Consider the following 15,501-nt stretch of genomic DNA (forward strand, 5'->3'; position numbering starts at 1 on the left):
ATGGACAAGTTTGAACTTGCACCAATGTATGATGACGATGATGTTGAATTTATGTTTGAAGCAGTATTGGATACTGAAGGTCGTAAAAGTTATGTTGAGCTTTACGTAGAAAAGGTAACAATTGGTTTGAGGCAAAGTTTGGATGAAGTAGTTCAGATTTCAACGAGTCGTTGTACAAGTACCAGCTCCCAAAGTTCAAAAAAATTGTGAACTAGTGGAAGTGTTGGGGGAAGTGGAGAGTTTTCAAGTGCAAGTTCAAGTAGATCGCTTTATATGACTCGTGTGGATAGTGATGGAAACTCGAGAGGAAGTAGTGTATATCGAGATGAAGATATTCCATTCTATAGATCATTTGATGGAGCAACAATGTTTGCTTCATTTGATGAGCCGATTTTACAAAAAGTCGGAAATATTCTTAATCCTTCGGAGCTTGGAGTTGGAATGGTATTTGAAACAAAAGAAGAGTTGTTGAATGTAGTAAAAGATGTTCATATTATAAACCATCTAGAAATGAAGGTGGTTAGATCTAATTCTGAGCGTTTGAAAGTGGAATGCAGGAGGAAAGAATCGGGGTGTGTATGGATGTTGAGAGCTACAAAGAAGAAATCTCATAATCATTTTGAGATTATGGAGACTAATGGTCCCCACACATGTGTCAACCCTAACATGAGACAAGACCATTACAATTTAAACTCTTCAAACATTGCACAAGTCATTGGTACCCAAATTGCTGCGGATCCTGGGGTCGCAGATAAGGTATTAGAGGTTACTGTTGTGAGCCAATTTGGGTATAGACCTTCAAGAAGGAAGATCAGGCATGCAAGGGAGAAATTAGAAAAAAATTTGTTCAAGTCATCTGAAGAATCCTATGAGTACCTTCCCTTCTTTATGAATGCGTTGCAATCGTTCAATCATGGTACATATGTTGACTGGCACTTCAAGGAGCATGATCTAGCAGAGCCTATAAATGAGGTATATACACGCCTAGCATCTATAAAATTGTCATTTCTTCTGTACAAATTTGTTGTTATTCATTGACTTAATATATTTACTTTTTCTTCTTTTGTAAAATATAAATAGGTGGTGAGATTCAAGCGGGTATTTTGGGCATTCAAGCCTTGCATTGATGCATTTGCACATTCCTTGCCAGTGCTCCTTATAGATGGCACACATCTTTATGACAAATATGGCGGAGTCTTACTTACTGCTACAACTGTTGATGGATTCAACCATCTAATTCCAGTTGCCTTTGCAATTGTTGAAGCAGAAAACATAGCAAGTTGGAGTTGGTTTATGGACATAGTGAAGAAAAAGGTGGTTCTTCGACGTATAGATGTTTGTGTGATTTCAGATAGACACGCGGGGATCATATCTGCAATGAACAACCCGGATCTTGGGTGGCGTGAACCACAAGACCATCATCGATATTGTGCCAGACATCTAGCTGCAAATTTTGGTAAAGAGTTCAAGAACAATTTGAAGGAGAGGGTTGTACCATTGTGCAGCCAATTGACTGTTCACAAGTTTAATTTGCATTGGAAATCATTGCTATCTACTGAACCTAGAGCAGAACAGTGGTTTTCTGACAAACCATTGAAGCATTGGGTTTTGGCATTTGATGATGGTAGACGGTTTGGTATTATGACCACTAATTTTGCCGAGTGTTGGAATAATGCTATCAGGGCAGCTAGAAAACTACCTATCACTGCATTAGTTAAATCTATATTTTATAAGGTGGTTGAGTATTTTGACCAACGTCGCTTGGAGATAGAAAAACAACATGGTCTTGGTAATGAGTTCACCAAATATGCAACTAAAATTCTTAACAAGTGGAAAGAGCGTGCAAGTGGCCATCATGTGAAGGTATTTGATCATGACAATTGGTTGTTTGAAGTAACTACAATGAAGCGTGGGCAGAAGGGAGGAAACCAACAGATTGTTCGATTAATGGAACGCATATGCACTTGCAATAAATGGCAGACATATCAAATTCCTTGCTCCCACGTTCTAGCTTGTTGTGCTAATCAAAAGATTCAATACACAACTTTAGTAAGTGAATGGTATAGGCTTGACAATGCAAGAAAGGTGTATGCAACTCTATTTGAGCCATTACCACATGAAGATCGATGGCCTCTCTTCGATAGATTTCCTAAAGTGCTTCCCGATGATGAGAACTTCATAAATAAACCAGGTCGAAGAAAATCCATAAGGTACAAAAATAAAATGGATTTTCATACACCACGAAAAAATAAAGGAACTTCGGCCGGTATTTCTTCAAGTGTTCTATAAAGCCTTTTCATTGGTATGTTTAGGTAAACTTAAAGATTTTTCTGTTACTGCTTCTAACCGTCTTTAACAGTGTCAGAGTTGTTCTCAGTACTTATTACCTTTGTATATGTTTCAGGGACTCGTAGAGAACGAGTATGTAGGAACCTCTTTTACAGTTGGGAACGTAAAAAGCATTTCAGGGTATCAGGCACTTCAGAATGTATATGATACTTCTTCTGAATACCTACTAGTCTTGTTTCTTATATGGTTATTGGTTATCGCGTTCTTGTCTTTATTTTGCTACACTCACTTCTTCTGGATAATTAATTGAACAAAATGGAAGAGAAAGATGTAAGAGCACTTCACTTGGTTTGTAGCACTCAAGATTTGATGATAGTAGGCCATGTTTTCTTATTTGTTATTTCCAGTAAATTGTAGCTCCTTATTTGGTTTTTGGCAGCATTTGTAACTATGTAAACATAGTACAAGAAAAATTGACAAGTCTTTATTATGTGCACAACTCTGGCTTGTATTTGACAAGTCTTTATTATGTGCACAGCTCTAACTATGTATATATTTCAGATGTTTAGTGATGATGAATGAAAAGTTTGGTTTTAAATTTATGTGTTCTATGTGAGACTTATTATATAGTAAATTTTAAGATGATTACATTGAAGGTTGTTGGATTGCTGCAAGATTGGTATATGTGTTTGTTAGTTTAGTATGTGCCATATGTAAGATGTAAATTGATGATTGATAGCTCGGAGAGCTGTTTATAGAAGTTCATATTCTACTCTGGTATGTGCAAAAGTGTCAGTTAAAATAAGCATATGAATAGACCGGAGCATGCTTAGCAGTGTTGTTACAGCAACACTGCTAATCATTCTGAATTTCTGATACTAGTACTAGTCATTTTAGAAGTTTCAAACAATTCTGGTAATAATAGAATTTGCTACTTGCACAACATATGTATGTACTTCCCTAATAATTATTAAATTTGGTATCACACGGATAATATTGACCAAGCTTGTAGAACATTTGCAATATTAGTTGATCCTAACAATCATAATTTGCAATATTTACTTAATGTAATATTGAAACTAAAAGCAGCTAAAAGATCGATAAATCTAAGAAACATATACATCTGCATAGAACATTTATGTCTTGTCTAATATAATACTAGTGGCATAAACAAAAATCCACATTAATCCAAACAAAAAGTTTTAAGCTGGAAGGATCTTGATAAGGAATTGAAGATGATAATCTGTTGATTCCAAACTGCAACAATTACTTGTATTTCCACCTGCACAAAAATATATGATTATTAAAAAATAATCAATATCACAAAGGAGGGGGGGAATAAGTTATCCAAGACTAACAGATCTACTTGTGTTGAATTTTTTACTATTTCATTTCCTTATAATGCCAGTAAAAAAAATAGGATTAAATTATAGAGTATGTGTTATTCCTAATGAACTAACAATGAGATTTACAGAAGGGGGGTTGAATGTAAATCTTAAAACTTTTTCAAGTTTTGAGCAGTTTCAAAGGCTATGTGTTTAAGATAAACAAGTGTATGAATTGCTTTAAGCTAATACAGACAGATATATATTCAAACACTAATGTAAAGAACACAACAGACCTTAAAAACTTTTCTGGTGGATTGTTGTTCCACCAGAGATGGTATTTCAGAAAATCTGTGATTCAAGAAGTTGATCACAGCTGCGTCCTAGTACAAACTAGATAATTTTTCTCTCAAGATTTTTCTAAACAGCTCTGGAAAAATTCCTTTCTAATTACTAGCTGCTACTTGGTTTATATATCACCAAGTTTACAAGTGAAGATAAAGATAAAAAGTACAATAATAAAATAAGTTCTCCACTTGTTTCTACTCCATTTTACTCCAGTGCATTGTTGACTATTGCCTCTTTATGTTAGAGTAGAACGGCTGCTTTTTCTGATGTTCCTGAATTAGGCTACCACATCTCAGTTGTCTCTGTCAACCCATGTGCCTCTGTTTGTAGGTACAACTACCACTTGTCAACTGCTATTTAACAGAACATCCGTTGAAGCCTTCATCCATTGATGGCTTTATCCGTTGATGTGTTAGCAGTTAAAGCTCTATCCGTTGATGCACTCATCCGTTGAAGGATGTTATCCGTTGAAGCTTTAGAGACATCCGTTGAAGCTTTGTTTCTCATCCGTTGAAGGTCTTTAAGTTATCCGTTGACACCATTTCATTTATACAAGATTACAAGGCATGAAATATTTACAATTGGCCTTCCTATCTACATATCCTCTAGTAGTCAACATGACTTATAATTTCCCTCAATATTCAAGAATTATATCTCAAATTCAGAGACTGAAATGTGCTACAACACTAGACTTATTTCTAAGTAAAGCTACACCATCAACGGATAGCCAAAATGGTCTTATCCGTTGAGGCTACAAACACTAGATTTCTACTTAAGTGTTTTGTTAAACATATCATCAAACTAATGCACATATAATCCTAACAATCTCCCCCTATTTATGTCTATAAGAATTGTAGACATAAATTCAAGGTTAACTTGATGATAACAAAACACTTAACAAATATATGAACTGAAACTAAGTAGAAATTTAAAAGTGCTGCAGAAGTGTATGTACTAGAAGGTAATTGAAGATTTACAGTATTTCCAAGGGTGCTCCTCTAGCCTGAGCAAATCATCTTTTTCTTCTTTGTTCCCTGGTTTTCTTTCCTAGCCCTTTGTCATTTTCCTCAATTTGGAGTTGGAGTTGTCTGTAGAATTCAGCTTCATCTTCATCACTGATATCCAACTTAGATTGCATTTCTTTGAGAGTTTCATTGCTGGCAATCTTGAGTTGGTCTTCAAGTCTGAAAAATCTTTTGACTCCTTTATCATCTCTGAATTCCATCAACCAATGAGGTGATTTGTGAATTGTAGTTCCCCTTTCTTGAATGAGTAAGGTTCTGGGCAAAGCATTGGGCTCCCTCCAAGTTTTCCTTATGTTGGCAATCTTGTTGAGAATTTCATTCTTGGCAGTCCTGGTAAAGCCAGAATCCTTTTGTATGGCTGAAAAGACTCTAATCAAGGTAGAGTAGCCTTCATTCAGAATCCTGTAGAGAGGCCATGTTCTTTCCCCAGCTCCTTTGTATCTGAACACCAATCTCTCTGGTAGCTGTCTGTAGGCAGCAATTCCCCTTACATCCTCCAGCTCATCCAGATAGAGTTCAATGTCTGAAATTTCTTTTATGTCACAGATGTGAACATAATCATCTTTAGAAATGGGTGGCTTAGGGTTAGGTATATGTTTTTGAGTGAATTTCTTAGAGTTTAGGGGAGGTGTAGATTTGGATTTTCTTTTTTGTTTCTTTGGTAGTGGAAGAGTGGTTAAAAAGGTAGGCAAATTGATGGTGTCCCAATCAATATGTTCCTCTTTTGGGATGATTGGTTCACCATAGATGTTTATAGTGGGATCAGCAACAAAGGGTTCAGGTATGGAAGGTAGAGATTTAGTTTCTTCAGTGTTGCCTTCACTCCTTCTATGTGCCTTGTCCTTTCTTCTGTTTCCCTTCTGCCATTCCTCTTTTTCCTCCATACTTTCACCAAATATACTCCCAAAAACCTCATCTAAGTTTGCAATCTTGTCTTCACCCCTGACTTCAATTCCTTTCTCATTTTCAACTAGACTTGACTTTAGCTTTCGTTCAAGCTTTGCTTGTGCTCTTTTGTCAGCCTTGAGTTTTTCAGCTTCTTTCTTTAACCTTTTGGTTTCTTCCCTCTTGGCTATTGAGAATTTGGGATGTCCTTGCATCACACATATGCTCTTTCCCTCTCTAAAGATAATAGCCATGTTTCTCCTTACTGCCTCATCCATGGTCTCCTTGTGTTTTATGATGCTAGCACCCAAAACTTTGTCTTCATCAGGCTTTGGAATAGGAAAGTCCACTTCTTCCATTTGAGCAAAGTCTAGAGGGTTCTTTGTGGAGTCCTTGCTGGATCTAGTGTTGGGATTGAGAACCATAGGTTTTAGATTCTTGAAAGAAGTCTCTCCAACCTTATTTCTCCTTTCTGGCTTGTGCTCCATATTGATTGGTTCAACATTTGTGCTATGTTTCAGAGATATTGATTTATCTTGTGTAGAGCCAAACAACTGTTGCACCCTTTTATCAATTCTCCTCCTTTGCTCTTTCACTTGAATTTCAGCTGCTGCTAGCTGGATTAAATCAATTCCATCAGGCTTTCCTTTGATTTGAATGATTGGAGAAGTAGTGATGGCAGGAACTAGCACTTTAGATATTTGGATTTTTGTAGATGACTCTCCTTCCCCTTCCCTTTTACTCTCCCCCTTTTTGTTATCATCAAGGAGAGGGGTCAAGCCCTGTGCTTTTGCCAGCTGCATAAGTAGATTTGTTTGAGATTGTTGGTTGTGAAGAATGGTGGCCACAGAATCTTCAATAACTTGAACTCTGTCTTCCAATTTGGCCAGCCTCTTTTCAGTATGTGATTCCTTTTTCAATCTCAACAAAATGTCCTGCATTGTACCATAGGGCATGACTGAATCCAATTTTTCAGAATTGTAGGATTTCAAGTCAGCAATATCCTTTCTGAGTTCATCCACACTCAGATTCTGTCTTACTTGCTGCAACTTCATGAGATGCAGTGAGTCCAAGTGAGCTGTAAGGATAGCCTTTGTACCTGCATGAGAAGTTTTCTGAATGGCCTGTTGGATAGTACTGATTTGTTTGACTAAGGAGACATTGAATTGCCCTGTTGTATACTCCTTTGTTAAGGCCCATTCAGGTAGATTTGGAATAGAACTAGGGCCTTCATCTCCCCCTAAGTTCATGCTTCCATCAGAAGAAACAAAGTCATCATCATCAGAATTTACTCCAAATTCTTCAGATGACTCACCAGCTTTTGAAGGCATCTTGTTAATAGCAGCTTTGTCCCTTTAAAGAGATGCTGTTGTATGTACTAGATGTAGTGTCTTTTCTGCCTCCACATTGCCCTGTGCAGCCAATAATTGATAGGCTGAAACAGGATGAGTAAAAGTGTCAGCATCCAAGGAAATGTTATCAATTACAGCTTTGTAATGTTGCTGAAATTGTCTTTCCTTTTCAGCATCATTCACAATTATTGACTCACTAGCAATGGCTGGATCCATCCTTATATCTGCTGTCCCTGCTTTTCTCTCATTTTCTCTATGTTCTTGCATCAGGGGCTCCCCCTGGCTCACACAACTCACTCCCTCACCTTCACCTACTAAGGTGGTACTCCTCTCACTTACTTTTGCCATGCTGGAAAAAATAGCATGCATATTTGAGCTCTCAATCTCTCCTTTTGTCGGGGAGCAACCCAACCTCTCACTCAAATTGTCACTCCCTTCCCTCAGTCCTAGAAGTGATTGTACAGTAATCAAGTCTTCTACACTTGGAATTGTTTCATTTGTGTGTGTAGAGACTATCAACGGATGCGGAATAGCCGTTGAAGGTGAAACTGATGGTATCAACGGATAACTGCTGTTAAGCTTATCCGTTGAAGAACAACCACTTGTCAACGGATGAGTGATATCCGTTGAAGAAGGAAAATAAGTTGAAATTGAAAGTGATATAACTGTTGAATCTGTGTAGATTGATATGAGTTTTGGTGACACAGATCCTTCAATTACATCTGAAAGAATTTGCGGGTGATCCAACAAATCATCTAAAAGATGATGATCACCTGTATTTGAGTGGGGCTCCTCCCTGAGTTGTAAAGAGGGAGAATCAGGAATTGATGGGAATAACATATCCACATCTAGAGATGGTGAAGAAGTGTGTGGTGATTGATGTGTGTTAATTGTGAGAGAATGGGGCTGTGACTCCACATTTGTTGGAGCCACATCAAACTGAGTTTGAGAAGGCATAGATACAGATGGATGTATCTGTGCAGTGTGTGCACCCTGTGTAGAAGATTGGGTTCTGGCTCTCTTTCTTCTAATAAAGGCTTTTGTTGGTGAGTGTTTGGCTTTATTGTCCCTCCCTCGTTTGTTCTGTGTTCCTGGTTGGGAACTATTTTCAATAGTTACATCCTTTTGGGAGGATGCAGCTAGGGATATGCTAGTAACCCTTTCAACCACCACAGCTTTTTGAGAAACTGTGGCTTGGCTAGCTTGGGAAGCACTTATCTCTCCTTCCTTATTCTGGGGGTTTCTTTGATGTTCACCCCTCCCCTCACCACTCACACCCTGTTCACTCCCCTCAGGGTTAATGGTAGATGTTACAACTGTTGTCTTTTGAGAAACAACAGAGGTAGTTTTCTTTGTCTTTGATTTTGAAAGTTTAGTTTTGGTGACCTTGGTAGGAATCTATTGGGGCATTGTCACAGATTCCATGGCCACACTAGAAGATAAAGAAATAGAGGGGTTGGAAGAAGTAGGAGTTGTAGAAGCAATTACCTCACTTACCTGAGGTGCATTCATGATTGGTAAATATACCAATGGCACACTGCTGTTGAGATCCATTCTCAATAAATCTGCAAGAACTCTTTTCTCTTGTGCCCAGCACTTGAGTTTATTATTCTCATTGGTTATGACCAAACCTTCAGCAACATGGTTAGCCAATAACATAAAGAATCTAGCATAATAGATGTTATTAAATCTATTAGCTTTGTTACCTAATCTAGTACCCAATTCTAGCATAACATAATTGCTAAAATTAAAATACCTATCAGAAACAAGCATATAGAGCATATTAACAAGAGATGAAGTTATGGCATCAAAATTGCTAATTTTCCCAGAGAAAACCTTGATAAAGGCATCCCCAAGAAAACTCCATTCTTTCCTAAGGCGTTTTCTTTTAATACTCCCTAAACTAGCAGAGTTAAGAGAATAACCTATGGAATCTAACATGCTGGATACATCATTATCAGTGTGTGGTGTCATGGCATTGTTCTCAGGTAATTTAAAACATGCTAGTAAATCATCACAGTTAACACAGTGATTTTTACCTTTGAGAGTGAAGGAGATAGTCATATCTATTGAGTTGAACTCAGCAGTTGTCCAAATCTCCTCAACTACTTCACAGTAAATCGTTGGGGCTTCCAGTATTGCATAGCTAAGTTTACAGTTTTTGATGAAGTCCATCATTTTGTGATAATCGGAGTGGGCTTCATTCTTTTCTACCAAAGCTATGAAATTATTCTTCTCATAGATGAATCCAGATTGAGACATAATCTTTACTACTGGTGCCATTGTTGTGAGTAGAAATTGCAGAGAATAACTTGAAGGTTTTGCAGAGAGAAAATGGTAAAAGCTTTGAAATTTCAAGAAAGCGTAAAGTAAAAATGAAAAATCATAAGGGCTTATATACTTTCTCAAATTAAAAAGCATAAATAAAAGATTAAACAATAAATATATGTAAGTGAATTTCAGCCGTTTAAGAATAAACTGTAAGTATTCTAAAAACTACCTTTAAAACAAATACATACAGCTGTATGTATGAGTATCAACGGTTAATATAATAGAATCAACGGCTGTGAAACACCTGAATCGACTGATGTGATATTTCAACGGATAAAGTAAACTGTCATCCGTTGAAGAGCACTTCAGTTTTATCCGTTGACGGATAAAAATTTCCAGAAATGTATATGTCTTTCAACGGATAATGAACATCCGTTGACAGAACAATTTTGACTTTCAACGGATAGGGAATATCCGTTGATGGAATAATCTGTGTTAAAAATCAAATTTGTTCTAGCAGCTAATATATTTCAGGCTTCAAATCAAATTGCAATAAGGACATGAATTTTAAGAGTAATTAAACATACCTAGCTCACTTACCAATCTTGTGAATGTTGATTTATCAAGTGGCTTGGTAAATATGTCTGCAATTTGTTGTTCACTTGGAACAAAATGAAGTTCCACTGTACCTTTCATCACATGTTCCCTAATGAAGTGATACTTGATATCAATGTGCTTGGTTCTTGAGTGTTGCACTGGATTTTCAGTAATGGCAATGGCACTTGTGTTGTCACAAAATATTGGAATTTTGTCAACAGTCATACCATAGTCAAATAACTGGTTCCTCATCCATAGTATTTGTGCACAGCAACTACCAGCTGCAATGTACTCAGCTTCAGCTGTTGATGTGGAAACAGAATTCTGCTTCTTGCTGAACCATGATACAAGCTTGTTCCCAAGAAATTGACAGGTGCCTGTTGTGCTTTTCCTGTCTATTTTGCAACCTGCATAATCTGCATCTGAGTAGCCAATTAGATCAAAACCAGACTCTCTAGGGTACCAAATTCCTAGATTTGGAGTCCTCTTGAGATATCTGAAAATTCTTTTAATAGCCACTAAGTGAGATTCTTTAGGGTCAGCTTGAAATCTAGCACAAAGACATGTAGAAAATATTATATCAGGTCCACTAGCAGTTAAATATAAAAGTGAGCCAATCATGCCTCTATAACTTGTAATATCCACAGACTTTTCAGCCTTGTTTAATTCAAGCTTAGTGGCAGTGGCCATGGGAGTTTTTGCAGGTGAACAATCCATTAAGTCAAACTTCTTTAAAAGATCATAAATATATTTAGTTTGACTAATGAAAATTCCACCACTAACTTGTTTAACTTGTAACCCAAGAAAGTAAGTTAGCTCTCCCATCATGCTCATTTCATATTTACTTTGCATTAATTTAGCAAACTTTTTACAAAGCTTATCATCTGTAGATCCAAATATAATATCATCTACATAAATTTGTACAAGTATCTTAGAGCCATTAACATTTCTAAAGAAGAGAGTTTTGTCAACAGTACCTCTTGTGAAATGATTATCTAGAAGGAACTTTGACAAAGTCTCATACCAGGCTCTAGGTGCTTGCTTTAGTCCATAGAGTGCTTTCAACAGATAATACACATGGTCTGGAAAATTTTGATCTTCAAAACCTGGAGGTTGGCTTACATAAACTTCTTCCTCCAATTCCCCATTTAGAAATGCACTCTTGACATTCATCTGATAGACTTTGAAATTGGCATTAGCTGCATAGGCTAGAAAGATTATGACGGCTTCAAGTCTTGTAACTGGAGCAAATGTTTCATCAAAATCTATTCCCTCTTGTTGAGAATAGCCTTTAGCAACCAATCTGGCTTTATTCCTTATGACAATGCCATTTTCATCCATCTTGTTTCTGAATACCCATTTTGTGTTAATGGAACTCTTGTTCTTTGGCTTGGGTACCAGCTTCCAAACTTTGTTTCTCTCAAATTGGTTCAGCTCTTCCTGCATAGCTAATATCCAATCTGGATCCATTAAGGCTTCTTCCACTTTCTTAGGTTCCTCCTGAGATAGAAAACTATTATACAGACATTCATTTTGAGTAGCTCTTCTTGTTTGCACTTTAGATGATGCATCACCAATGATCATTTCAAAGGGATGATTCTTGGTCCATTTCCTTTGAGGTGGAAGATGTGCTCTAGATGAGGTGGCCTCAGTATTGTCGTGATGTGAGACAGAGTGTTGATCAGTTGAAACTCCCCCTGAGTTGTTGGTCCTTTGCAGGGAACTTGGAGTTCTATTAACTGATGATGTAAATCGATTATCCGTTGATGAACTATGATCAACGGATGCTTCATCATTTACTTCAACAGATGATGCACTATGTCTTTCAACGGATACTGCATTGCCTCTTTCAACGGATGCAAAATTCTGTGCATTATCCAAGGGCATATCTTGAATCCCTTTTGAAGTGTCATTTCCATCAACCTCCTCTTCACTATCATCACAATATATCTCAATGTTGTCAAATTTGAGTCTTTCATGGTGTCCCTCATCTGTTAGTCCATCAATCTTTTTATCATCAAACACAACATGCACAGATTCCATAACAATGTTGGTTCTTAGATTGTAGACCCTATAAGATTTTCCAGTTGAGTAACCAACAAATATCCCTTCATCAGCCTTTGCATCAAACTTCCCTTTATGGTCAGATTGATTTCTCAGTATAAAGCATTTACATCCAAAGACATGACGAAAGTTTAGAGTTGGTTTTCTTCTCTTGAACAACTGATAAGGAGTCATGCCTTTAGCTTGATTGATCAAAGAAATATTCTGAGTGTAGCAGGCACAATTAACAGCTTCAGCCCAGAAATATGTTGGTAACTTTGATTCTTCAAGCATTGTTCTGGCAGCCTCAATTAAAGATCTGTTCTTTCTTTCAACTACCCCATTTTGCTGAGGTGTTCTTGGAGCTGAGAACTCATGCATGGTTCCATTCTCTTCACAGAACAGCCTTATTGTCAAATTCTTGAACTCAGTTCCATTGTCACTCCTGATATTCCTAACTTTCAAGTCAGGATGATTATTGACTTGCCTGATGTGATTGATAATGATTTCACTTGCTTCATCCTTTGATCCAAGAAAATAGACCCATGAAAACTTTGAGAAATCATCTACAATCACCAAGCAATATCTTTTTCTTGCAATTGACAATACATTGACTGGTCCAAACAAATCCATATGTAGCAGCTGTAATGGTTCATCAATTGTTGTTTCAAGCTTCTTTTCGAATGATGCTTTCCTTTGTTTGCCTTTCTGACAAGCATCACACAAACCATCCCTTGAGAATTCAACAAGAGGAATTCCTCTAACTAAGTTCTTTTTGACTAGATCATTCATTGTCTTGAAATTCAAATGGGATAGCTTCTTGTGCCATAGCCAACTTTCAACTGAACTTGCTTTGCTGAAGAGACAAGTAATAGATTCTGCATCTGTAGAGTTGAAGTCAGCTAAGTACACATTTTCTTTTCTAACTCCAGTTAGAACCACTTTGTTGTCTTTCTTACTGGTGACAACACAGGCTTCTGAATTGAAGGAAATTATATTCCCTCTATCACATAGTTGACCGATGCTCAGTAAGTTGTGCTTGAGACCATCAACTAATGCAACTTCATCAATTATGACATTCCTTGTTGAAATCAAGCCATATCCCATAGTAAACCCTTTGTTGTCATCTCCAAAGGTTATGCTAGGGCCAGCTCTCTCCTTAAACTCTGTGAGCAGGGAGAAATCTCCTGTCATGTGTCTTGAACAGCCACTGTCCAAGTACCATAGATTTCTTCTTTTTCCCTGCACACCATAAAATCAATCAAGTTGATTTTGGTACCCAAGTTTCCTTGGGTCCATTCTTGTTAGCCTTTCTCCTAGACTTCATTCCTCCTGCATCTTTAGACTTAGGTAACTTTGAGTCAACCTTGATCTTAGATGTAGTTGGTTGAGGTGTAGGGTTAGTCACAGAATCATTTAGCACATTTGGAATTTGATAAGGCATGGATTGTGCAAGCATGTTATTCCATATTGGCATATTGTATGGCATTTGAGGCATACTAAATGCAGCAAGATAAGGATTGTTAAAATATGGCATGTTTGCAAAATGTGCATAAGGATTCTGTTGAGACATAACAGGCATAGCATGCAGAGGTGATGCAGACATATTAGGCATGGAAGAGGGTACAGGAATGGGAGTTTTCTTAATAGATTTGCAATTAGCAGATAGATGATTAACACTACTACAATGCACACAGCTTTTTCTAGGAGCATACTTATCAGGTGTGTAATTGTTATGTTTGTTAACCCCTACCTTCCCATTTCTATTAGATTTCCTTTTAGTTTCCTTTTTATCCTCAACCACTTTGAGCCTATTCTTTAACTGTTCTAAGGTCATGTGTCCTATATTCACCTTACTGAAATCTTTGGATGTGCTTGCTTCTTCTTTGACAAAGTTCTTGGAAGTTGAACCAAACTTTTTGTTGAGTTTCTTTAGATTTTCACTTTTAGAAACATCTGCCTGTTTTAATTGAGGAACCTTCAACGGATGCTCCTTTTCTTCCTTCAACGGATAACTTTCATCATTCGTTGATTCCACATCCGTTGACAGCCCATCAATTAATTCCATTTTCTTTTTGTTTTTATCCCAGGCAGTCTCACAGAATGATTCAATTCCTTGGACCTTGGCAATTTGAGCACTAACATCCATAGATGTCTTCCAGGCTTTAATCACCTCTTGCTCTCTCTCTAATTGATTAGAAAGTATTTCTACTTTCTTAACAGATTCAGCTAGTTCATTTTCAACAGATATACAATGTAGCTTAGTTTTCTCTAGGTCAATCAACTTATCTTCTAACACAACATTTCTATCACTTAAAAACAAATTGTTCTCTTTAATCCTACTATTTTCTTTAGCAAGAGATTTAAGAGACACACGCAAATGATACAGTTCAGTAGACATATCATTAAAATCATCATTGCACTCTTCTTTAGTAAGCTGTGTTAAATCAGTAGTGATTACCTGGTTGCTTGATGAACTAACTTCATTTTCCTCAGAATCAGCCATGAGAGCCAAATTGACATATTCCACATCTTCATCCTCTTCTTCTCCATCAGCTGCCCAGTCTTTTTCTTGAGTAATGAAAGCCCTCTCCTTTTGCTTGAGCAGATCAAAATATTTCTTTTTGTAATCTACTTAGTCAAATTTCTTCTTTTCAGAAGTTGGCTTTCTGCACTCACTTGCAAAGTGTCCACTTATACCACAATTGAAACACTTGAACTTGGATTTGTCCACCATGTTCTTATGAGGTTTAGTGACTCTAGTGTTTTTCCTAAATTTCATCTTTTTAAATCTTCTGGACAGAAATGCAAGATGCTCATCAATACCATCAGAGTCATCTTGGCTGGAGTTGTCTTCATTCTCAGCAACTTGCTCCTTACCCTTGCTTGATTCTGATTTGCTTGTGCCATCTTTGGAGTTTAATGTAGATCTCACAGTTTCTTGTCTGCATTCTTTCTCATTTTCAGCTACCAAGGCAACTGAACCTCCTTTCTTTCTTCCCTTCTCCAATACCTCATCCTGTTCCAGCTCTAGTTCATAAGTCTTCAAGATTCCATATAATCTTTCAAGAGTGAAGTCCTTATAATCTTGAGAGTTTCTCAAGGAGACGGTCATGGGTTTCCATTCCTTTGGCAAGGATCTTAAAAATTTAAGATTTGAATCCTTCACCTGGTACACTCTACCATACAGCTTCAGTCCATTCAACAGCTTTTGGAATCTATTGAATGTGTCATGTAAAGATTCATTTTCTTCAAAATGAAAATACTCATACTGTTGAATGAGAAGCTGCATTTTGTTTTCTTTTACTTGTTCTGTACCTTCACACAATAGCTGAACTGTGTCCCAAACCTCTTTGGCAGTTGTGC

The 15,501-nt window shown here is 37.1% G+C and overlaps 1 protein-coding gene across 1 annotated transcript; it reads left to right on the top strand.

The window, feature by feature from the left end:
• LOC141664975 (uncharacterized) lies at positions 1 to 2,414 on the top strand. The gene is made up of 4 exons (XM_074470933.1): positions 1 to 131; positions 216 to 972; positions 1,081 to 2,210; positions 2,405 to 2,414. Exons 1-4 carry the CDS (start codon positions 1 to 3, stop codon positions 2,412 to 2,414), a joined length of 2,028 nt encoding a protein of 675 aa, XP_074327034.1.
• The last annotated feature ends 13,087 nt before the right edge of the window (positions 2,415 to 15,501 follow it).

This window comes from Apium graveolens, chromosome 6 (genome assembly GCF_009905375.1).
Source record: "Apium graveolens cultivar Ventura chromosome 6, ASM990537v1, whole genome shotgun sequence".
Taxonomy (NCBI): Eukaryota; Viridiplantae; Streptophyta; class Magnoliopsida; order Apiales; family Apiaceae; genus Apium; species Apium graveolens.

Coding starts and splice junctions, on each gene's coding strand:
- LOC141664975 (XM_074470933.1), top strand. CDS start 1: ATGGACAAGTTTGAACTTGCACCAATGTATGATGACGATGATGTTGAA. Junction 132..215: donor AAGGTAACAATTGGTTTGAG/GCAAAGTTTGGA, acceptor ATTGTGAACTAG/TGGAAGTGTTGGGGGAAGTG. Junction 973..1,080: donor TAGCAGAGCCTATAAATGAG/GTATATACACGC, acceptor AAATATAAATAG/GTGGTGAGATTCAAGCGGGT.